We start from the raw sequence: 24,767 nt of genomic DNA, 5'->3' as shown, positions 1-24,767 counted from the left end.
AGTTTTCTAAGATGTGATACAGGGGCGCCCAGTTATAGGGCATTAGCATAGTCCAGGCATGAGAGTATGATAGTCGTGATTGCAGCGATTCTATGTGGGAAGGTCAAGTAGTGGAAGATGTGTCACAGAATGCGTAGATATAGATAGCAGGATTTTGACACCAAGTTGATGTGATAGTGTCAGATCTGAGTCCATAGTGCATCCAAGATTTTTGACTGTGTTCAAGGTCTGGGCAGAAGGGGGGCCTAGAGAGGGCAGCCAAGGGCTGGGTTGGGCGAAGAGGGCAGTCGTCCCGCAGATCATGATTTCGGATTTTCCAGGGTTGAGAGGGAGGTGGTAAGCAGTCATCCAGCAGACCACTTCTGTGAGGCAGGAAGCAAGATCAGGGGAGATGTCCTTTGGGCTCTTGAAGATGATTTGGGTGCCATCTGTATAGTTGTAGCAAGTCAGGCTGTGTGAGTGGATGATGTTGGGAAGGAGGCTCAAGTAGAGGTTAAATAACAGAGGGGAGAGAGAGTCGCCCTGTGAGGGCGGGGAGTCAAGGAGAAAGGAGGCAAGTGTATTATTTCGGATCTGTTGGAGAGGAAGGAGAGATCCACTTCAAGGCTGCATCCATGATGCAGAGAGAGTGGAGTCTGTTCGTGAGGGTGAGGTGGTCAATGGTGTCGAAGGCTGCAGAGGGATCGAGAAGGATTAGAGCACACATCCTTCTGTGTATAGGGTAGGAAAGCAAGCATGCAATCTGCCAGGTCTGGAGTTACTTTGACCTTGTTCCGAAGAGGGGAGAGGGTGAGGGGTACTGGGGCTGTCAGGAAGGACGGATGGTCTACGCTAGAGAGATTGAAGAAGATGACTGCATGGCTTGTCCAGACTAGTGGCTGAGGTGGGAGCATTCAGGAGAGCTGAATATTTAATCTAGTGTGTGGCCTGCAGAGTGCGTGGGTCCTGATACTAGTTGTGCCAGATTAAAGGTTTCCAGATTGTCCAGAATGGGTCGTGTCATGGGGTTATGTGGGACATAGAACCAGATATTGACATCCCCTAGCATAGGGAGGTAGGTGTGAGAAACCAGGATGGCAGCCAAAGAGTTACTCAGATTTTCTGAAAAATGTCTGTTGTAGCCCAGGGGTCTGTATGAGTAGGAAGCTATGAGTTTGTGTGGGAGAGAGGAGACCTTTTACTAGGAGGGATTTGCAGATTGAATTGCGGGCTTGTTCCTCAGAGTGTGAAATGGAGAGGATGGATTTGTAAAGGATAGCTATGCCGCCTGCAGTGCTGGTTCTGTTATACACAGTAAGAGTGTAGTCCGGAGGGAATGCTTTGTGTGCAGTCGGCCATAAGTTTTGGAAGAACCAGGTTTTTGTGATAGAGGATGTCAGGGCCTTTGGAAGAAATGAGGTCGTAAATGTGTCTGTTTTTAGCAACAGATCTGGCATTGATCAGGATGCATGTTGGTCTGTTGCTAGGTTGAGTGTTAGATGCTCAGGGACGAGGGAAAGCCAGCCTTACTCCTCCTCCAGGACTTTTTTCTGCATTCGACCTTGTGGACCATAAGGTCCTTTGCAGTCACCTGGACTCAGCCGTTAACTTCTCTGACGAAGCTATAGTGTGGATCAAATCCTTCCTCAATAATAGGACTATGAGGGTCTTCTCCCCTACAGCAGTGGCAGACCCCGTACCCATTACTTGCGGAGTGCCCCAGGGATCATGTCTCTCCCACGTTATACAACATTTTCACAAAGCCCCTTTTCGATGATCTGGACCATCTTGGTGTCACCTACACTAACTATGCCGATGACACCCAGATTCTCTTACCAATTACTGGGGTTCATGACAAGGATTTGGCTTTGGTGAACAGTGTGTATCTCATTATCCAGGCATGGATGACTACCCATGGACTATGCCTGAATTAAAAATTTGGAACCTAGATACGCTTCTTTTAACGTGGACAACAACCTTATTACTGCCGCTTCAGAAGTGAAAAGTGAAAACTTTAGGTGTCTACTTGGATTCGACCCTTACCTTTTAATAAGCAGGTCAATGTGATGGCTTCCACGACCGCATACACGCGTAAATTAATTAGAGCAGGTAAACCTTTCCTATCCAACAAGAGCTGTATCACCTTGGCCAGAGCACTTATTCTGTCGAAGCTGGATTACTGTAACGCTCTTTACATTGACGCTAACAAGGCTACCATTAACAGAATCCAGCTTCTCCAGATTAACGCTTCGAGAGCAGCACTAGGGATTTCAAGGAGAGACCATATATCTGAAACCAGAAAAATCAAACAATTGGCTTTCAACTCAGGAAAAAATCCAGTTAAGTCGCTCCATTTGTATTCAAATTCTTAAATGAGGCCGCACCCTGCTATGTTTCAGAGAGATTCACCAAAACCATCCCTATCAAATTCACCAGATCATCTTGTAGTAACTGCCTTGCAGTGCCTAGATTCAAACTCTCTAGAGTTGGGGGAATGTAGCTTTCAGTTCAAAGCAGCTCTCCTTTGCAACTCACTACCCACTTCTCTGCGAATGGATCAATCATACTCTAAATTCCGTCAGAACATCATAACGTAGCTTAAAGACTCAGACAAGTAATATTGGCCCTGACTTCCTACGTACCTCCCTATCTGACTACTGTGTATATATGTACATGATCTTTTTTTACTGTGTAACTAGGATGTATATTGCCTGCTTTTGATATTTGTGTTACCAAGCTGTAAGTTATCTTTTGCAATGCGCCCTGGTACCTAAGGGTCTGGAGCGCACTACAAGTAACAAACAAACAAACATGCAAGATGAGGGAGCTAGGGGGGAGTACTATGGGGCAGGGGTGGCTGCCACCAGGTAGGTGGTGCGAGGGTCGCTTGGATGTCCGGGTCAGGGCAGGCTGGTGCTGGGGTGGTTGCAGTGGAGGTGGGGGAGATTTGCTTGGTGGGGTGGTTTTCCTGACTGACAGTGGTTTGTAGTTGTGTAGTGTGGTAGGGACTAAGGGGGATGAAAAGGTGGTATGGCCGGGAATAGTTAGGGGGTGAGAGGTTTCTAGGGGGGGGGGTCTGTGGTCTCTGTTCAGGGGATGGGGAGTGGGGATGGAGGCTGAGTGTGTTATTGGGATGTGTTTGAAGAGTGCTTGTGAAGTTAAAGTTCTCCGGGCATTGGCAGGTGTAGTGGTTAATAGTGGTGGGCGCGTGTGTGTGTGTGTGTGAGGAGGGGTGTTGGGTGGATACCTTGTTCTGTGGTGTGGAAGGGGGTGTGGATATTGAGTTGGGAGGGGGGATAAGCTTGTATGCGGTGATGCAGGCGGGAAAATCATACTTGTTTCCTTTGGCGAGGGAGAGGTCAGGTAACAGGATTTTAAGGTTGGTGACGGGGTTGGACTGACTTCTAGTGGAGCCAGGAGAGAGATGTCTGGTGTGAGTGCCTGGTGTGTTTGGCAGGTTGAAGAGAGATTTCACTGGCTTGGGTGGCTTGGGGGAGACTGTGAGGTGTGTAGAATGTGCTCAGGTAATGCAGTGTCTGTATTTTAGGAGATTCTGGTGGGCACAGGGTGTGTAAGTGAAGGTTTGAGGGGTGGCTGACTGGGTGGGTGGGGGGGGGGATGTGGCTAGGATTGCACAGACAGAATTTAAGGATGCAAAGAGTGGTCATGGCGATGTGGAAGAGCGGAGAGATTGCGTGAGTGGGGGGTGTAGGGTCTGGGTCGGCCTGTGGGCTGGATGCTGTTCTCGTTGGGTGGCCCGGAAGAGGGTCATGGCAGTGCGGAAGAGAGGAGGGATTGCGTGAGGAGGGGGTCGAGGCGGGCTGGGTAGGCCTGTGGAGGAGGGGTGGGGTTCTCTTGGGATGGCCAGGTAGGTTAGTTGGCATGTAGGGGTGTGGTCTGGATGACAGTGTGGAAGAGTTTCTGGTGCGCCAGAGTGAGTCTCTAACTTTGGAGCTGCTGGGCATGATGGGGGCCCTTTGACCTTGACCCTAGGTGAGGGGGGGTGAGAGTGCGGGAACAGAGCAAGCAGCAACCGTAATGAAGTGAGAGATCTGCACTAGCGGGTAGGGTGTGCAAGTAGATCTCTTATGGGACGTGCTGTGTAGGCAGGTGCCTAGGGGTGACATAGGGTGGGAATCAGGGTAGTTAGACCAGTGCCTAAATCCCTGCAGAAACACAACGCAAAGGTGCGGAGCAGTGGCACAAAACAGCAACGAAATTCAAAATATAAGCCTACTCCACTATCCCTGCGGAAAAGATGCAGAATAGTGGCACAATACGGCAGCAACATTCAAAATGCAAGCATAAAACAATATCCCTGTGGAAAAGAGATGCAGAGTAGTGGTACAAAATAGCAACGAAATTCAAAATGCAGGCCAACTCCACTATCCCTGTGAAAAAGATGCAGAGTAGTGGCACAAACCATAACAATTTTCAAAATGCAAGCCTAACAAAGCATCCCTGTGGAAAAGAGATGCAGAGTGGTGGCACAAAACAGCAATGAAATTCAAAATGCTAGCCTAAGATAGTATCCCTGTGGAAAAGGTTACAAGGTGTGGCACAAACTGCAAAGAAATTCAAAATATTTACCTAAGATAGTATCTCTGTGTAAAAGAGATGCAGAGTAGTGGCACAAAACAGCAATGGAATTCAAAATACTAGCCTAACATAGTATCCATGTGGAAAAAGATGCAGGGTAGTTGCACAAACAGAAACGAAATTCTAAATGCTTGCCTAACGTACGTGAGGGCATCATGAAGCAAGACAGACAACAGACTCAAAGTTTGACAAAATGGTTTCAATGTGTAGGAATCGCAATCATAAAAGAAATGGTGATCAACACAAAGTTCTGAGCTTCTTCTAGCTTTTAGCTTCCTCTTCAGCTCCACTTCCCCAAGTTTAAGAAAGTTACACAAAAGTCTTGAGGTTACCTTTTTTCAAGTTCAAACAATATCGTTCCACACAACTCTTGGCATTCCTTTCCCCAAGTTCAAAGCAACACCGCTCAAATGAAAAGGGTCTTGAGGCCCCCTTCTCAAGACAGCATTTGCAGTGCATCAAGTGTCAGTGTTCCCTTCCCCAAAACTTCAATGTAGCAACCAATGTTTGTTCAGTCTTTCACAGTTCAACTTAACTCTAGGTCAACCTGACCCTCCTTCTGGTTGGCGTCACTAGCTCACTTAGTGTTCCTCCTTGGTTTGTTTTACAATGTCTTTGGCTTTTACAATGCAGTGCTCACTGGTCTAGGTGTAGTTGTTAGACCCATCACAGGTCGTGCAACTTTAGCCCACACAGGTTCCTCTGTATTTACTCCTATGTGCAGATTCACACTCTTGGCTTCTCCTTGTAGGCCTCTTGGCTTTGTGTGTAGACTTGCACTCCTTTGACTCCTGCCAATGGACTCGATCCCAGCCTCACGAGAGTGTCAGTTCCAGCACACTCTGCTTCCAATGAACTGCTAGAGCTCCCACTACTGCCACGCCTCTCCTGCCGTGCAGCTTTAACTGCTGCATGTTTTCCTGACCCCTGTAATGAAGGCATGGTATCAACAGTAAGATAGACACAAGTGACCACAGTTCCAGGGTGTTTATTGATCTTCAAAAAGGGTTTGGAAAATGCCCATCTAATGCTAAATCTAAAGATGGGAGCAAGCTACGACCATCAAATAATAATGCATTCCTAGTGGTGCCTTATCAAAACAAAAGAGCCTGTACTAAAAAACCTATTGCCAATCCACACTTCTAAATAAAAATAGTGTGGGAAACAATGTTATATAAAAGAAAGAAGTGTTCAAGAAATGATATGTCAGGATATTCAGGCCGTTGGCCTCCCTTCGCCACGTTTTCTGCACGGGACAAGGCAGTACACTCAAGCTTAGCAGAGTCATTGGCTTCTCTAGCACGAGGGCGCAGTTCAAACATTAGCATCATGGACTTCTGTGCCCATGTCTCTTTGCCTTTCAAAGTCTTTTCTTTCAGAGGGCCTGATGCGACAAAGAAACTAAGTTATTTTCCTCTAAGGATTTCACACGTACTCCATTTCTTAGGTGATTCACTATTCACCCGGGATCCCCCTCAGCCGGGCTCAGATCCCCTTTAACACAATGCTTGTAGGAGTTGCATGTATCCAATTTCTCGGGTGATTCACGGTTCACCCCGGATACCCCTCAGCCGGGCTCAGATCCGTTTAACACAATGTTCAGTCACTCTCCCTCCGCCGGGCTCGTACCAGTTTTATTCACTCTACAAACTTGCTTTAACCCAAAGCTTTCAATGTATCTCCCTCGTTTGGGCTCGAACCAAGTTTATCTACTTTTTCATCAACTTTCTTGCCAGTATCAACATCGAAGACTTTCGATTGTGCACGGAAATTTGCTTGACTGGTTGCAGGACCTCTTTGATGCACAGTTCTTTGTCACTCTTTCACCTTTGTCAACTCTTAGTTGGATACCTTACAAAGACCTTCGATTGAACATGCACAGTGCCGCACCACTATATCAAAGGTATTGTATCTTGGTTTCAAAGTTCAATCACTCATCTGTTGTTCAATTTTACTTGCTTCGGTTGTCACATAAGTTTCATATACTGTTCGCTTCAGCATTCACCATACAATGTTGCTGCTTGCAACCTTGGCTTCAACACAGACCGGTCTGGTATCGGTCTCCCCAACTCGCCGGCTGTGTGGATTTCACTGGTGCTGCTTTGATGTAGGAGCCAAGGACAGTACCACTGCAGCAGGTGATTCTCCCCGCCTTTATTATCGATGTGGCAGAGCCCCGGGTACCTTCGACATACAATACAGGATTCTTCAGTCTGGTTTCCTGATCTTACACTTCCTATTCTCGAGGTTTTGTGAAAGTAACGGTTCCTTGTCGAAAAGGTCAAGGGCACTTCCCTCCTTGCGATACCCTTCTTTTTCGCAGTCTTTCTCCTTGTTTTAAACTGCCATCTTGAAACTGCTGTTTCCTCATGTGCTTTGCCTCGCTCAGAGTGTGCTCTTGTGCTCCGCCTTTTATCCGTGTGGGGAAGTGTAATGGAAGTCAGGTTTGCTTGATGGTCAGTAATTGCCTGACCCCACCTGACCTTTGTATTGGGACATGTCGGGTATATGGCTCGGGTGTTAGTCAGTTTTCTCTCATAGCAAGCTGTCAGTGAGAAGGTGTTTGTGTTGTGAAGGGGGGTGGGAGGGTGAGTTCCTAAGTATCCTACCTGGTAGGATGGGGTAAAGGTGTTACAGGGAAGGGGATCCTGCGTCTCCATCCGGTGTCCCACTCCCCGAAGACCCCCTCACCCAGGTGATCCTCCCTCACTGGTCCACCCCAGGGAAAGGGATCCAAAAGCGATGGCTGTGTCCTGGCCACCTGGATGACAGCTCCCCGGGGACTAGCTGGTTAGATATCTTAAGGTTTCTCACACTCCCCCCTCTGTTACATGCCACGCCTTCTTATACCTGATATACTGATTAAGTGAGCCCAGGTGTAGGCCCTTCAATGTAGTATCCTGACATTGATAAGAGTCATTATTTGGACATGCCTGACCTTCACAGTATTCTGCAGACATATTCCTCGTCCCAATACCAGAGTGGGGAAAGGAGTTACTGGTGTTCGCTACTCCTAGTCGCCTCTTCCTCGTCTCAGTACTGTCATGGGAAATATGTGGGGAAAATGAGGGGAGATTCTTGATATTAGCCCACAAAGGCTGGTAAAGGGTTAGGCTGGTATTCAATAGAGAAAGGGGGATACCATGTCTCGCCTGGGGGCAGCCCACTCCCAATACCTAAGGACCTTCCACCCAGGTGATCCTCCCACACTTCTACACCTCCAGGGTCAGGATCCAAAAGCGATGGCCTTTCCCTGGCATCCAGGGGACGTAGGAGTGGGAATACCCTCCGGTTTCTCACACATTGTATCTCTGCAGAAAAAGATGCAGAGTAGTGTTACATAACAGCAACGAAATTCAAAATGCAAGCCTAACGCTGAATCCCTGTGGGGAAAAAAGATGCAGGGTTGTGGCACAAAACAGCAGCAAAACTCAATATGCTAGCCCAACGTGGTATCCATGTGGAAAAGAGATGCAGAGTAGTGGCACAAACGGCAACAAAACTCAATATGCTAGTCCAACATGGTATCCCTATGGGAAAGAGTTGCAGAGTAGTGGCACAAACAGCAACAAAATTCAATATGCTAGTCCAACATGGTATCCCTGTGGGAAAGAGATGCAGAGTAGTGGCACAAACAGCAACAAAATTCAAAATGCTTGACCAACATAGTATCCATGTGGAAAAAGATGCAGGGCAGTGGCACAAACGGCAGCAAAATTCAAAATTCAAGCTTAAAACAGAATCCCTGTGGAAAAGAGATGCAGATTAGTGGCACCAACCGCAATGCAACTCAAAATACTAGCTTTACATAATATTCCTATGGAAAAAAGATGCAGAGTAGTGGCACAAAACAAACGAAATTCAAAATAAAAAAGCCTTACACAGAATCTCTATGGGGGTGGAGGGGGAGATGCAAGGTAGTGGCACGAACAGCAATGAATATCAAAAAGGCTAGCCCAACATAGTATCCATGTGGAAAAGAGATTCAGAGTAGTGACACAAACAGCAACAAAATCCAAATCGCTGTAGCGGCATAGTAGCCCTGTGGAAAAGAGATGCACGGTAGTGGCACTAACAGCAGTGAATTTCAAAATGCAAGGACAACACAGTATTCCTGTGTAAATGAGATGCAGAGTAGTGGCACAAACCGCAACGAAATTCAAAATAGCGACAGAAAGATGCAGGGGACAAGAGAGGGATGTGGGCCCAGACAACTCACCAAAGGCTGGTGCTACTACCGGTTTATTTTATTTATTTATAGAGCACACTTAACCCTCAGGTATCTAGGCGCTTATACTTGAGTACATAGTTACAGAAATAAGGCAGATACCAATAGAATTAAATCACATACAGTTGCAGGGTCAAAGCATATAGCAATTGACTCAAATTACATATCAAATCTGAGAATCCGGTAGCAGAAAGGAGTGCAATGAGAATTAGGGAGACAGGAAAGGTGTCATAAAATACAAAGACATTTCCGGAACAGTGGCTACATATGCTTAGAGTCTATGGAAAGCAATGATCTACATAGTTAAAGGAAAAACCTCTGAAACAATTGGTACAGAGTAGCAAGGAGAGTAAGTTAGTTCTGCTGGGCAAAGAGCCAAACGTTTGCACTGTTTCTGAAGGACCAGAAGGATGGTTCTGCTCTGAGAATGTTGGGCTAGCTATTCCACAGCTTGGCCGCTAGTATGGGGAAGCTGGATCCGGCTGCTTTGTGTAATTTGTATAATGGAACGTTAAGGCGATGTGAGTAGTTCGGTATGGTAGGTCTGGTGGATTGGCTCCTAGTAAATTTGTCAGCCAAGTATTTTGGAGCCGTGTTGGACAGGCATTTATGAGCGATTACCAGTGTTCGCAATGACTATCTTGTACTGGAAGCCAGTGTACATCCCGTCTGAATGCTGAGATGTAGTTAAATCGAGGGATATTTAAGGCTGATCTGAGCGCATTATTCTGAAGCACTTGAAGTTTGTTTAGATTACGTTCATTAGTGCCTAGAAATAGTGTTGCAATAGTGAGCTTGGATAAAATCAGGGCTCTGCCAAGCGTAATGCAGCTGTTGGTAAATAGATAAGGTTTGCAGGCATTAATCAACTTGGTAGTGTATGCTGTTGTTGAGGCGGTGGCATTGACTTGCCTGGTGAGGGAGAGTGTGGAGTCTAAATAGATACCTAGGGTTTTCACCTCACTAGAAACCTTGATGAGGTTCCCATCGATGTTGAAAAATGTGTAGGGTGCGTCTAGCTTATTTTGTCATGATTGAGAGCCTATGATAAGTAGCTTTGTCTATCAATGTTTAGGCGCATGCCAAGGATGGCCATCCAGGCCTGGATCTGAAGATGGATATCATTTAATATTTTCGAATCTTTGTCGTGGCAGCCCGTCAGAGTGATGAGGACCTGGGTGTCATCAGCATAGTTGGTGTAGGTGACACCAAAGCCATCGAGGTGGTCGAACAGAAGCTTTGTGAAAATATTATATAAGGTAGGAGAGACGCAGGAGCCTGAGGGACTCGGCAAGAGATTGATACTGGATCAGCAGATGAAGTAGGAGAGTGGTCCTATTGGCTAGAAAGGATTGAATCCAAGTAGCAGCGTTAGTAGAGAAAGCAGCTGCTGTAGTCAGATAATTGGTAAGGATCTGGTGGTCAACCAGATCAAAAGCTGCTCAGAGGTCAAGCAGCAGTATGATGGCGATGTTACCTTTTATCCTTTAATTCATCCATTTGGATTTTTAAATCTAGGAGAGCTGTTTTCGTGCCATATCTGAGTCTAAATCCGGATTGAGGCAGGCCTAAGAGGTTGTTGTCTTCTAAGTGCTTTTTGTATCTGGAGGTATGCCTCTCTAGCAAGGATTTTCAAGAGGAACGGTACTGCAGTTATGGGTCTATAGTTGGTAGGGGTGTTTGGATCTATATTGGGTTTTTTGAGAAGGGGCATGACCCTGGCTTCCTTAAGATTATGAGGGACTGTACCAGATTCAAAGGAAGCATTAATCAAGGAAATAATGAATGGCGAGAGATCCTTTGCTGCTTCCTTTATAGCCGTATCTGGTCAGATATCCCCTTGACATCTACAGAGTTTTAGACTTGCTATAATGTCTTCTAACTCTTGAGTAGTGACTGGTGAGAAATGGAATGGATGACACGGTATGGGTTGTAAGTCATGAGACTTGTTGAAGTTAGTGCTCAGCGTCAAACTGTGCTTTTTTGCCTCTATTTTGGTTTGTAGCAGCTCTATTTTGTCTAGAAGGGCTTATTGGATCTTGGCACACCAAGAAGCGTCCTTAGTGCAAGATTCTGTTGGTATAACTGGAGTCTCCAACTCCCTCAGGATATTAAAGAGCACTTTTGAGCCTTATTTAACGTTATGTATTCTAGCGTTATAGGTCTCTCTTTTGGTGTTTAATATGGCTACTTTGTAGGTAATAGCAGCTGCAGTGAATTAGTCTTTATGGAGGGCATTGGATGTTTTTTTCCAGTTATTTTCAGTGATTCTTTGCTTCTGCGCAAGGGAACCACTTGTTTAGATGGGATATTGGTTTAGCTTTTCTTGTTTTTAGCGGGCGATTGAAGTAGGGTATGGTTGTACAAGTCCACGAGTAAGGAAGGAGTCCTTTTCAAAGCTGGTAATCGGTTGTAGTAGAGGCCGGAAAATGTCCACAGTAATGTTGCGGTTGTTTCTAGTTGCAACCTGTGGTGCTAAGATAGCCTTCGGACTAGGGTACAGGCTGCCCTGTATGGCAAAGGAAATGCAGTGATGGTTAGACCAAGCGCAGGGTGAGTTGCCAAGCATTGTGGTAGAGCATTTTAAGTCTGCTAGCCAATGCAAGGTTCTTCCTATGATGTGTGTAGGGCCCTGACAGTGTTCGAAGCTTAGCTGTGAGATAGTGTTGTTCCTGCCATGACGACCTAAATTGAAGTCTCCCAGCAATATGATTTGGGAGCCCAGTTTAGTGTTGCGCGTGAGGCGGAATATAATGTCTTCCTCCAAGGAGGATATTGGTCCTGTGGGTCGGTAAATGAGATGTAACAGAAGAGTCTGAGATGCTGACAAGGGGAGTTTAACTGAAAGAAGTTTATCCGAGGGGAAACATTCTTTGGTGAGTTCTCTGAGGCCCCGTTGGGTTTTCTCAATGAAAGCCACTCCACCCCCTCTGCTGGAATCTCTATCTGCTCTGATAATGGTGTAAACTTCCGGGATCGCTAGGGACAGGGAAGGCCCTGATGCTTGGTGTAAGCAAGTTTTGGTTCTCGCCATAAAGTCAAGCTGGTTAGTAGAGATGATATCAGATATGTTTAGCGGATGAGCGATGAGCAATCTTGTGTTTGAGTGCTCCTTTGATGGTAGGTGAGCCAGAGGTAGGTTTTGCAGTAGCTAAGGTTCTAGATACAGCCGAATTGTGTTTTTTGAATGGATGGGGTGGTTGGGCATAACACCTGGACTTGAGGCGGTGGTGGGGAGAGGATTACACTTGGTGGATAACGAGCGATGCAGGTTAAGACTGTTAATGTGATTAAGGCGGGATCCTAGTCTAGCATTCCTGGCCCTTAGTGGACAAGGTAGATTAGGCGCAGGCGGAGAAGCGAAGAGATATATCCATTGTGCTGGAGTCAAGGGCATTGTTCAGTGTTGTCAGTTGCAATATTATAATAGGTCAATGGTGCGTTAGGCATGAGTGGGGGCAGAAACCTAGTAGGTGTTATTGTATTGAATAAGGGTAGGCGAGTGGCCCTAGTTAAGGTCACTTTCTGTAAGGTAGCCATGAGTGATAGGTAGCAAAGGGCTAGGAACCTGTAGATTATGTGCTACTTAGTCTTTGAAGTTATGGTATAATCACTACTCTGGTAGTCCCACTAGAATGATCTAAAGAAGTAGGCCTGGGAAGTTGCGAATCAAGCACAGATGGGAACAGTGCATTGAGCTACACTGCAGCAGAGATTAGTTGTGGAGCAGCTAGATAAGGCAGCTGGGGGTTCAAGCAAAAGGTAAGGCAATCAGTATCATGGTGCCTTGGCAAGCAGCCAGTAACAAAGGACACGATGGGGAGAAGACCTATATTTAAGTCAATACGCTAGATGGGTGCCGTAATGAAGGCTCTAGAGTGTACGTTGAATAAATAAAGCTATGGCAGGCCCAGTCAGCTAGACTCTAATGGGGTTCCCTAATGGGATGTGAACAAACTGCACTAGGAGTAGGGATTCAAGTCAAGCCGGAGAAGTAAGGTGGGGGTGAGAGGGCTAAAGGACAATGGCTGTTACCACTACATGAGTACAGAGAAACATAACATCATAATCAGAAGATAGTAGGAGGGTAGACATCGATCATAATTTAGAGCAACATAAGAAAGGCACATCGATCATAATGTGTAGCCACGTAAACAAAAGGCCACTCAATGTTAGATTATGCTGTACTAGATCACAGGGAGCCTTAGTACAGTGATTGTTTTGAAGAATATTTACCGCTGCAGTATGAAAAAGTACCGTTGTGTCTGCTAGACGTCTGCAATGGGTGGGTGCTCGCTCAGAGTAGAGAAGGTCGCGTACAGCGAGGAGAGTTGGTGTTCCTGGAACAGGAACAGCCAATCTATGGTCGGGCCGGCTGGAGGAGGGAGTGAGGAGAGCTTAAGCGGGAATGAGGCGTGACCGCTGCAGAGATGGCGAAGAGGGCCAGGGACAGGAAGAATGCAGGGGACAAGAGAGGGACGTGGGCACAGACAACTCACCAGAGGCTGGTGCAGCTGCAGGTGGGTGGTTGCTCGGAGTGTAGATGGTCTCGTTCGTTTTGTGTTCCTGGAACAGCCAATCCGTGGTCATTAAACAATAAGAACACCACATACACAGCACAGTTGTGGCTATACAACAAATAATGGCAATATAAAATGAGAGCCATAACTAGTGATCAATGCTCAGTAAACACATGCAGACAAGAATTATGTAAAACCATCTTATGTGGTGGATTAAAATTGCTGCTAAGAGCAGAACAAATTAATGAGTATATGAACAACACCTAAAACAATAGGATTTTTTAAGAGCATTTTCTCCAATGAAATACACAAGCAAATGTATAAACCCACAAATTGGGTTTACGGCAAATCAAAATAGCACCTAGAATAGATTTGTATTCAGAGCAGATAGCGAAGTGAGACACACTTAATATACAGAAAGCTATGCCTATGAAAGAAGGCTCCATACCAAAATGTATCCTCAAGGTATTTTAAGAACCAATCAGTCCAAATGGTTTGTTATTCTAGATCCATGAGGCAGGATATTTCTAAGTGTACCAGACTAGCCTATTTCTGAACTTCGCTAAGAGTGTGGTACAAACCTGGAAAACCTTTGTGAAGTTTCTAACCCTGGTCTAAGGGTATACACGCATTTCACCGCGGTATTTTTCATCACGGGTTTTTTCATCGCGGGTTTTTTCATCGCGGTTTTTATTTCCAAAAAAACTTGTTTGTTTTTTTTTTGGGGGGGGGGGTTAAAAAATTAAATATATGGTTGTGGGTGTAAGGGAATAAAAACAAAAAGGGGGGGTTGGGGGCGTAACCCCCTCTACCCCCCCAAAAAAAAACATTAGTTTTTGGAGGAAAAAAAAACGGCAATGAAAAAACCCGCGATGAAAAATACTGCGGCGAAATAACGTAGAACCGGTCTAAGACCGTACTTAGTGGAACAGGACGAGAAAGCATTATCAAAGCAGACTTTGACTTGAAATACTTTCTTAAAGGAAGGATTAAGATACCTAAAATAATCTAGGATAGCTGGATTCAGACTAAGGCTTCCTTCCATATGTTAAGTCAAACTTGCTAGATACTGTGCACATTCAAGCCCACAAAGAGCCCTATGTTTTACAATCCAATAAACTGGATCACTATGAAGTTAACCATAAACCACTGCAATACTTTGAAGAAGATGGACGAACAGAAAAGCAAGCTATACCCTTGCTTCAAGTCACTCAAGCCCCTAGCAAAGTTTATAAGAGGACTATCACAAGACTACATCCAGCAACCCCATAAGCAAACTCTCTCCTTAAGCAACAGCAGTGGGTATTATTAAATGCTCCTTTAGTTAAAAGCAAGGAAAAAGGGTGAAGCAGCATTTCTTTCACTGCTAAATGTAACTGTGATGCAAATAAGTAACACATATTTTTGATACCTGGCAATTAAGTGCTCAGAACGAAGCGAGAAAAAACATTTGTGTTACTGTTTAAAAGCAAAAAAGAAGTCTCAAGACCAATGAAGATTTGCTATTTGAGACTCTCCAAGACAGACCTACTAAGGCTTGTCTGATGGGTCCGGGGAGCATCTACATCAATCTGAATGAGCTAATAATTTAACAATCCCTGTGCTTCTCTGCAAATGCTTTAGCCAGTATATAGTCTTGATTGTTATAATCAAAATGGGGTATTCATAGTGGAGGTAACGTTTGGGCTTGCTTTCTTTGTAGTTTAGCACAATCATTTGCTTCTCAAGTCTTATGCTAGCTATCCTTTTGTCTCTATTTTCAGCAAACATTTTCCAAATTGTATTTGCTAACAACTTTACCCAATGCCTTCCAGTACAGTTTAGTGCTGGGTCTCTTTGATATCGGGCAAATTACATCAAAAAAGCAGTTTACAGATGGCATTCTGTGAGTCTCCACTTTAACTTGTTCTAACTTCTGTCTGTTTAATATTGGGCAAACGTGTAGACGACACACCAAACTCTCTAACAACGATCCATCTCTCATTCCTTATCCCATTCACATTCTCTGTCATGTTTTATCTTCACCAATGAGTTGAGATGGATGTCTTGTGCTTAAATCTTGGCTGGAACTGGCTCGCCGAGGTTAGAAAGGGAAAACCCCTCCCTATTTTTTTTCCAATTTCCACCTTAGCCAGAAAGAGGTCATAGTCCAATATGCGCATGTCATGTGTCCTTCCCCCTCCTTGGTCACTGTAACAATGAGGTTAGGAGAGTGCTGTCCTTCCATCTCACGCAGTGATCCTGTAAGAAGAGGGGGGCCAGTGTCTGCAGCCATGGGAGTGATTAGCTGTGATGCTGTGTGTGGAAAACTGAAGTGGCCCACTGCTGAAGGTGACACAAATTCCATATGGGCAGTGGGTATGAGCAGCACAAAAATAATTGTGGAAAAGGGAACGAAGGTTGAACATATGGACACTGTTGGGGGTATCATGGTGGAAGAAACCCAGTGAGCACAGCAGCCAGTGAAAAACCACAACATTGATGCTGTAATGGGTTTTGGAACAGTACCCTAGCTGCAGGGGAGATAACTTGGATTGCTGTGTTCTGTACAAGTGATTAGAGGAGTTGTCGCCTGATTTACTGAGTTGCTGGGCAAATTAAAATTGTAGGCCACAGGTGAAATATTAGAAAAAAAGTGTTTTGAGCAGTCGGGTATTCATGGTAAACGTTGCTTTCCTACTTCTAGTAGTGATCTATTTACTGTCTTCTACCCCATTAGAGGCTCATGTTGCCTAGCAATATACCCCATTAGAGGCTCATGTTGCCTAGCAATATATTAAAGTATGTGGAGTGTGCTTAGACCGGTGTTAAACGTAGTGCGTAGCTATTTTTCAAAAAGGGCCATTCAGTAACCATAGTTATTTTAGATGAAATATTCTAAGTAGGGCAACTTGTTTTGCCTAGCACTGCATGGTATAGCATAGTATACAGGAAAAAAGTAAACATTCATCTTAATTTTTTTCTCCATCCGCAAATGAACTTGTTTGTTGAATAGGCATCATTTGTTGGTGGTCCTAAATAGGGTACTATGCACCCTGCATTAATAGAATGCCTTAGAATGATCAAACTTCAGTATAATGGATAGTCTTGGGTAACCAGTGTATCTTGCAAAGATGGGCTTGTGGGTGTTACCTTGGGTAGTACCATAATGGGGCTAGAAAAGCACTGTCAACAGTGCTTACCGTTTGATGTTATTCATAGCTGTACACAAATAGTGTGCAATGATCAAAAGGAGTGAGATTTTTGCACTTAACCTGAAACTAATCTGCATTTTGATGCCACATTCGACCTACTAAGTGGGGGGGGGGGGGGTGTGTGTGTGTGTGTGTGTGTGTGTGTGTGTGTGTGTGTGTGTGTGTGTGTGTGTGTGTGTGTGTGTGTGTGTGTGTGTGTGTGTTTTGGTTGGTCAGAGTTAGTGAGGGGCCTGTGTATACCTAGATAAGTCCTGTGGACCTATGCAGTGGCTTGGTGACTCAGTTTCATCCCTCAACAGCACCTAAAGGACAGGTGGGGTGTGTGTGTGTGTGTGTGTGTGTGTGTGTGTGTTTTGGTTGGTCAGAGTTAGTGAGGGGCCTGTGTATACCTAGATAAGTCCTGTGGACCTATGCAGTGGCTTGGTGACTCAGTTTCATCCCTCAACAGCACCTAAAGGACAGGTGTATGTGGAATACATGCTTGGTGTGTCTGTTCTGGTTCCATGGCGTAGGTGGACAGGTATAGAGGAGGGTTGTGGATGTTCAGGATAGTTGCATTTTGCAAAGTGGATGCTCGGGGCTTATGAATCTCGCTGGCTTCATTTGCTTTTGTTGCATTGCTCCCTGAAATGCTCCCAGGCACTGCCATTTGGTCCTTCATAGTGTGTTGCCCGAACCTGTGCATTTTTTTTCTTCAGTCTGTGTGAATGATGGTGGTGATCCTCATAGCAAGCAAGTTTGAGGTTGCCTTTGCTTCGGCCTGCCCCTGATGGTTTTATTAAGAGGTCGATAGTATGACTGATCTCGCACCTCCAAATACACACCACCACAACTTGCCAGACAGTGTATAACATCATATATGGAACTGGGTGAGTGTTGAACATGCCCTGTCTGTGTTTTCCACCAAGAACGGTTAGGGCAGTTGCCTTGGGGTGAAGCACCAGTGGGTCTCTGTACTTCGTTTCTCCATCTAACAAGCTCTTACTCATAAATTCCGTCTCCTTCCCTCCATCCTTTTGGGCATCTCCCAACATGGGGACGGTATCAGAACCTTTGGCACCGAAAGATTGAGCTTCCCCTTTAAATTTAGTATAGCGTGCAGGGGTGCGGCCTCGGGCATCAGAACGCACCGCCCTACGCTGCCTCAAATCAGTGACTTTTTCAACACGGACAGTGTCAGACATGGCTGCCGCCGCAAAGACTTTAACTTTCCGCTTGCTCTCCGTTTTTGCTTATCAATCTTATTTAACCTCCCTTCATTGCCTCGCCTCCCCGGCGCATGTCGGCTGCAGGAGGATTCATGAGATGTGCTTATGTGACACCTCGTACCTGGCCTCTGACCCCCATGCACTCTGTCTTGAATGCCTGGGGTCCGACCACCGCCGGTACGCATGTGTGACTTGCAGCACTTTCGGTCACAGGGCATTGAAGAATCGGTTGTCGCGGGAGCTCTTCCACACTTCTCTGCCCCAACTTAAGACTTTGGGCCTCACCACGAGTTGGGCGTTATCCCGGCTGCAATACCACCCAACTAATAGCGTTAACACAAACCGGTCCGGCGGTATTACCGCCTGATCAAGGGTTGGGCATTAACGGTAAACCCCATTGGGTCCATTGGACCCAATGTGGAACTTCCGGTGCAAATGCTTCACGCTAATACAGCCAGCGGTAATTACGCTGAAAACCGGGCGCTAAATGGGATTTTCACCTCCAGAAAAAAGCTGGAGGTAAAACAGCCCATTTAGTGGCCAACTCGTGATAGGGCCAGCCCTTAAATGCGGCGGTAATACTGTTATCACCGCATTTAAGGGCTACTACCTAACTCGTGATGAGGCCCTTTGTCTCCAGGACCTCTCATCAAGACAAGGTAGACCCTATGTTCAGCACGGCTCCTCAGCGCAGCGACTCCTTCCCCGGGGTTTGCACGGACAGGGGTTCTTCAGATTCTGGCAGGCCCAAGGCCTCTAAGGCTACCGGCTTCCAAGCCAAGGGGCTCAAGAGCCCTACCAGGCTGTCCTCAGAAGGGCGATCAAGTTTGTCCTTTTCGTCCCCAAGGTGTAAGGGATCGTCTGGTACCACCTCCAAGAGTCAGGCATCGGCACGAGCCAGCACAACTACCGGCATAGGTGTCGAGGGCGTCCTGCCTACCAGAGCTCGCTCCGAGGTCAAGACATTACGACATCCGGCCGAGGGCACAGCGCCTGCCAGGGCGATCTGAGGTTGACGCTTCTGCTTTGGGTGCAAGACCCAAGCTGTATCCTCCCATGTCTGAGGCCTCTCGTGGATCAGAGCGTTTGCTCCCTCCTGCCCAGGCCGTGGGGCAAGGCTTCAAAATGGTGGAGCGGCACGTGCTTTCGCCCATTAAATAGACTTTACAGGAAGATCCCACTCTCCTTCTGCCTGGAAGCGGCAGTGGTCTTTATGGTGCAGGCATCTGGTCTCATTTGATGAACACAGTTGTGGGTCTCCTCTGCTTCGAGGGCCATCACCTATACCCCTATCTGGACAACTGGCTGGTGAGGGTGGAGTCCCCCAAGAGGGTGATACACTCTTGCCATCGGTTGGTGGATATTCTTCATCAGCTGGGGTTGTCCCGCAACCAGAGGAAGTCGCAATTATGCCCTTCCCAGGATCTGGTCTTCCTAGGGTTGTGTTGGAACATGGCTGTTCAGCAGGTGTTTTCTACACCAGAGAGGATTCTCTCCCTTCGCAAGGCAATAGAGCACTTTCTTGCAAACTCGACCACCTTGGTATGGTGGTTCCAGCACCTTTTGGGCCTGATGGCCTCCTGCGTGCTCACTGTACAGCAGGCTCGTCTCAAGAAGAGGCACCTCCAGCTCCACCTTGCGGCCAATTGGGATCAGGAGATGGGTCTCAGTCAGACAGGATCCCAATCCCCCCGCCCCTCCTGCCCGATCTTCGCTGGTGGCCGATAGACTGCAATTTTTCCGTGGAGCCCCCTTCACCTGACCAGAGCCTACCCTGGTGGTGATGACTGACTCCTCTGGTTCGGGCTGGGGGGGATACTCTGGAGGGCTATGCGATTCATGGCACATGATCCAGGGCAGAAGCCCTCCTTCATATCAATATGCTCGAGATCAGGGCAGTGGTCCTGGCCCTCAAGGCGTTTCTGCCACTCATCAAGGACAGGAATTCTACTACATTTTACCTAATGAAGCAAGGTGGCACCCGTTGCCCCCTCCTCTGCATGGAGGCGGTATCTATCTGGGAATGGGTCCCGACAGAGGGTTTGAATTTCCGTAGTGCACCTGCCGGGGGACAGCAATGCATAAGTGGCTCAGCTGAGCCTGCTTGGGGTTAACACCTACAGGTGGGAGTTGCACACCGACGCCTTGTTGCCTCTGTTCCAGCGTTGGGGGTTTACCGACCAGGACTTGTTCACATGTCTTTGGAATTTCAAGAGCCTCCAGTTTGCTTCGTGGGTAGGGAGGGATTGGGGGGTCTCTCAGAGATGCCTTCCAAATCTGTAAGTACGGCTGCAGGTGTTAGGCGTTCCCGTCCCTTCCCCTCCTCTGCTCCAGCAGACTCTCTGCAATTTCTGGGCTTCGGTGGGCTGCAGCCTCATCCTAATTGCCCCCCTCTCGCCTTCGAGAGTCTGGATTTTGGATCTGCTGCAGTTGTGCTCCCAGGGTCCCGTCCACCTTCCGATCACCAACAGGGGCTTCCTGATGCAGCAGGGCGGGGCAGTGGAACATTCCAGACCCGGTCAGGCTGACGCTGGTGGCCTGGTTCCTGACGGGCTGAGGCTTCAACATGTCCAATTTTCAGATGACAACTGGGACATCATTCAAAAGGCCAGGAGGCCCTCTACTCGATGCCAGTATAAAAGCAAGTGGACTAGGCTCTGCCATTGGGCTCGTGACAAGGGTCTGGATCCTGTCACTTGTCATCTGGATGACGTACTGGCCTCTTCAGCACACTTGGCCAGTTCTGGAGTTCAGGTGGATACTTGCTGCACTTATTTGGCGGCCATTGGGGCTTACAAGAATTCCCCTGAGCATGTGTGTTCGGCTGCCAACCCAGCGGTTAAGGCCTACCTTAAGGGCCTGTCTAGACTTTTTCCTCTGGTGCATGGGCCACACCCGGTCTGGGACCTCAACGTGGTTCTTGCTGCCTTACAGCGCAAACCTTTAGAGCCGATGGCCTCTGTGGACATCCGCTTGGTTACAATAAAGCCAGTTTTACTGGTAGCTCTCACCTCTGCACACAGGGTCAGTGAACTGCAGGAGTTGTCTTCATACAAGCCCATCACCACTTTTCACGGCAAGGTCATCTTGCGTGCTCCCCCAACTTCTTGCCCAAAGTGGTCTCTCCATTTCATCTGAATAAAGAGATCTCCCTGCCAGTGTTCTTTCCGAACCCGCAGTCATAGGCAGAAAGGGCCCTACATTCCCTTGGACCTCAAGAGAGTTCTCAAGGTTTACCTCTCTCGGACAAAGTCCTTCTGGAAGTCCAAGGCATTGTTTGTGACTTTTGGGGGCTCCTCCCCAGCTCTCAGGATTCCATCGCCTGTTGGATGGTCCTGGCCATTTCTGAGGCGTACACGGCCATGGGCAGTCCAGTTCCACAGGGAATTCACGCTTATGCGGTCAGAGCTAAGGCCATGGGCATCGCGTTCCAGAGACCTGCTTCTTGGGATGTCATCAGCAAGGCGGCTACCTGGGGCTTTCCGTCAGCCTTCTGTAAGCACTTGGGGAGGAAGGATTGCTCAGGGTCAACGCATTTGTCCTGGAAGCAAGGCAACGCAACACAGGTTTGAATATCGATCCTGTGCTTAAAAACCACTCATTAGTATTAAGCATGTTAAACATGAACAATTATTATAATTACCTGTGTAGCAGCTCCAGGCGCGATGCTCAGTTCGGGCAGGTGGTTCTCAAGAACCTTTTTGCTTCATCCTAGATATGAGGCAGGTTGTCATAGCTCCGCCCTATGGTCTTGTTTGGTGGAATCAACCACAAGGATGGAGGAAAGGGGACGGGACGTATGAGTAATTAAAGTTACTCACCATAGTGACTAGAGTACTCATAGTCCATAGTCCCCTTTCCTCCATACGTCACACCCACCTTCCCCCGCTAGTATGCCAAGGGCTAGTATTTAATAAGCATAGCCAGGTAGCTAATGATCCAATGTGTTCAAAGGGGACTGAGTTGAGGTGCCGGAGGGCGGGTCCTGGCGGGGCGTTCCCACACCTGAGGCTGCTCCCCTGCGCGCTATACTAAATTTAACAGGGAAGCTAAATTTTTTGCTGCCAAAGGTACCAATGATGTCCCCATGTTGGGGGACGCCCACAAGTATGGAGGAAAGGAGACTGAGTACTTTAGTCACTACAGTGAGTAACTATTTATTTAAATAAAGGACTTACCGGGACCCCAGAGTACTCTTTGGAACATTCACAATAAGTGTGACATAGTTTGGGACCTAGAATGTGTGGATGTTTCAGGGGTGTGGTTGTCGTGAAGAAGGCCCGGCCTCTGACTCATGCACAGCACAGTCCAAAGTATTCAGGGAAACGCCAGTCTTTGAATTTCAAAACATTTTTGTGCATGTAGATTCTTTTTAAATGCAAAGACGGTTAGAGTTTGAGTGTAAAACGCTTGCTCCCTAACGCAGTTTAGTTGCACTGTGCCTGGACCCACACAGGTGTCTTAATATTTTTAAGTTGGGAGTGGATAGCCGAGCCCTTTTGCCGCTCACATGAATGAGGCTCCACTGGGTGGGGAAAAACGTGTCTAATATTACAGGACTGTATCTTCTGTTGACCTACAGTGTTTTGTTTTTGTTTCCTTTTGCTGAATACAGATGGATAGTTCACAGCTGATCCATTGCCGTGAGCTTGTTGCACGTCACCTTTCCCACCTGAAGACTTCTCTGCCTCCCAATGCTGTATATGTCTACAATCCCCTTAAGCAAACTCTGGTAACCTGCAAGAGAGGAGTGCTCAAATACCACCCCTCCTCTTTCTCAGGGCCAGATGTTTCCAAGGACAGCAAACCAGAAGTGCCAGTCAAAGGTACAGCAGTTCTCGGTCAGCGCCTGGCAAACCCTGCTGTAGGCAAACAAAGCACTGCTAAGCGCAAAGTTGATGAAATGGAAGTGGACGACTTCTACGATGGAATCAAGCGACTCTACAATGAAGACAATACATCTGACGTCGGGGGTATGGAGTTTGTGACTTCTGGTTGTGGTACAGGTCGGTCAAGGCAAGAGGGAAATGTTTCTCCCTGCCCACCTTTACGGGCTGTGCCCGTCATGTAGACACACAGGAAGGGCCAGATCCATAATATAAAAGCTATTTCCATTTCAAAGCCTTTAAAATCAGGCTGTATGGTTGAAGGGCATGCCTTGCCAGGCTAAAGACAAGGGAGCAAAATATCTTCCACGTTTTCTTGTGCTGCTAATTATAGACCAACTATTACCTGAGCACTCAAAAAACCTAAAAACAAACATAAAAGAACATACTTATAAAAAAAAATTGACAAAAGAGCCAAAAACTATAACAAAAAAATTTGCAACTTGTTTGACTTTCTGGTGTTTCGTCAGTTGCACAGTTTCTCGCCAATGTGTCATGTAATCTGTCTTCCAAAGTTCACATGTACCTTTCATTCAAAATAATTTAGTTTAACATGTCATCCAATCATATTCCCCCTTTTGTCCTCTCCTCTTTCTGTGTTTTATGCATGAAGAGTACTTTGAACTGTCATTCCAGCATTATTTTAGACAAACAAAATGTAGCACTTTGGTATACAAATTTGTAACATGTTTTATCATTTTAATGAGTTGCATACAGTACTTGTCAACTACCCCTCAAGTTAGTAGGGGACTGCACTGGTCGTAAAGGTAACTCGGTTGGTGTCTCCTGGCTGTACACATTTCAAGTATCTCTTGAGAGTAGCCCGTCATTGTTAGCCTTTAACAGATTGACCACTCAAGGTTTGTGCTTTCATTGTGAATACTGAGAGATGAAGAAAGTTGACAGGATGCTCCTGTGTGAATCTATGCCATCACTGCGCCGCCCGTAACTGCACCGATGAAAATGTTGACGCCAATTATGGCACGGCGCAGTGATCAGAGAGTAATTTTTTCCCCTGCAATACTCCAACCTCCACTTACCTTTACCGTGGCGCACCTCTGTGTGTGCCGCCGACTCCCTTGTACACCTGTGGCGTCAGTTCCTCCCACTTGCATGGGGCAGTGCTGATGCCGCAGGGCCCTTTTAAAGAAAATTGATTGTTTTTCTTTTTCCTGTCCCCCCACTTAACGTAATGGTAAGCGGGGGGCACCACTGCAATCCCCGACTCCCATTACATCGACCAAGGAGAGCAGAGGACACCCCGGCTCCACTTAGGCGCAGTAATGGGAGTCGGCATTCTCTAAAATGCAGACAGCGCAGTCTGCATTTTAGAGTCGCAGTATTAGTATGATTCCCTCCTGTGCTACAATTGAAGTGAGACATCTATTTGTACAAAGTTGTTTCTGCCATTATTGTACTGATGTGGCAATTGAATCAGCCTGGAGTAAGTTAAGCATACCTCAGAACATGTTTGAATTTTAAAGATGTACAAATGTTTCACAACTTTTCACTTATTGCATAAGGCCATTGCTTCTGATGTAGCTTCAAGCAGACTCACCCGCTTCCCCTTTCAACATGCGGCCATTTTCAGCAGATGCCAAAAGGTTTGTTTTTTCCTTCTAACCAAATGCACACTTTTAAAGCTTGTTCTTAAATTTTAATGCATACCTCTTCTTCTTACATTGACTTGTCCTACATTTTGGTCGCTCCCAGCAGTCTGTGGAAGGTACTGCGTCCAAAACCACTGTACCTATGAATGCCCTTCTGGTAGCAATAAAACGTTGTCCTTGCGCTGTGGTTGTTGTGTTTTATTGTTTAACCGTGTATTTACTCTGTTATATAGCAAATGCTGATGGCTGACTGTTATCTGCCTTCAGATGTTGTGGTACCGAATTGAAAATAGAAAACCTTTTTAAAGTATGACTTCTCCAGAAGATATATTGAGGGTCAATTAATTAAGGAACATGGATGAATGTTAACCCAGCTTCTCTCAAAACCATTGGAAAGAGGAAGGTGCTTTGAAAGACAAACTACTCAACATTATTCATCAGTGAGGGTTGGACCTTCTTATTTTTCACTTTTTGGGTTATCTTCAAGAAGCATGATTATTGGATGGGTAAATCTTTTAAGACAGGAAGCCTATATAAGTGATA

The 24,767-nt window shown here is 46.5% G+C and overlaps 1 protein-coding gene across 1 annotated transcript in view; it reads left to right on the top strand.

Annotated features, from left to right (window-relative positions):
• The window catches only part of CCNI (cyclin I), a 560,313-nt gene extending 535,909 nt beyond the window's left edge, over positions 1-24,404 (top strand). Inside the window, exon 7 of the mRNA XM_069626334.1 lies at positions 22,344-24,404. Coding sequence (XP_069482435.1) covers positions 22,344-22,799 — 456 coding nt within the window. The 3' untranslated portion in view covers positions 22,800-24,404. The remainder of the gene's footprint in view (positions 1-22,343) is intronic.
• Positions 24,405-24,767: the final 363 nt, after the last annotated feature.

This window comes from Ambystoma mexicanum, chromosome 6p (genome assembly GCF_040938575.1).
Source record: "Ambystoma mexicanum isolate Mex_15411 chromosome 6p, UKY_AmexF1_1, whole genome shotgun sequence".
NCBI lineage: Eukaryota > Metazoa > Chordata > Amphibia > Caudata > Ambystomatidae > Ambystoma > Ambystoma mexicanum.
Note: the sequence above shows the minus strand (reverse complement) of the source record. Positions and strands in the feature narration are given on the sequence as shown.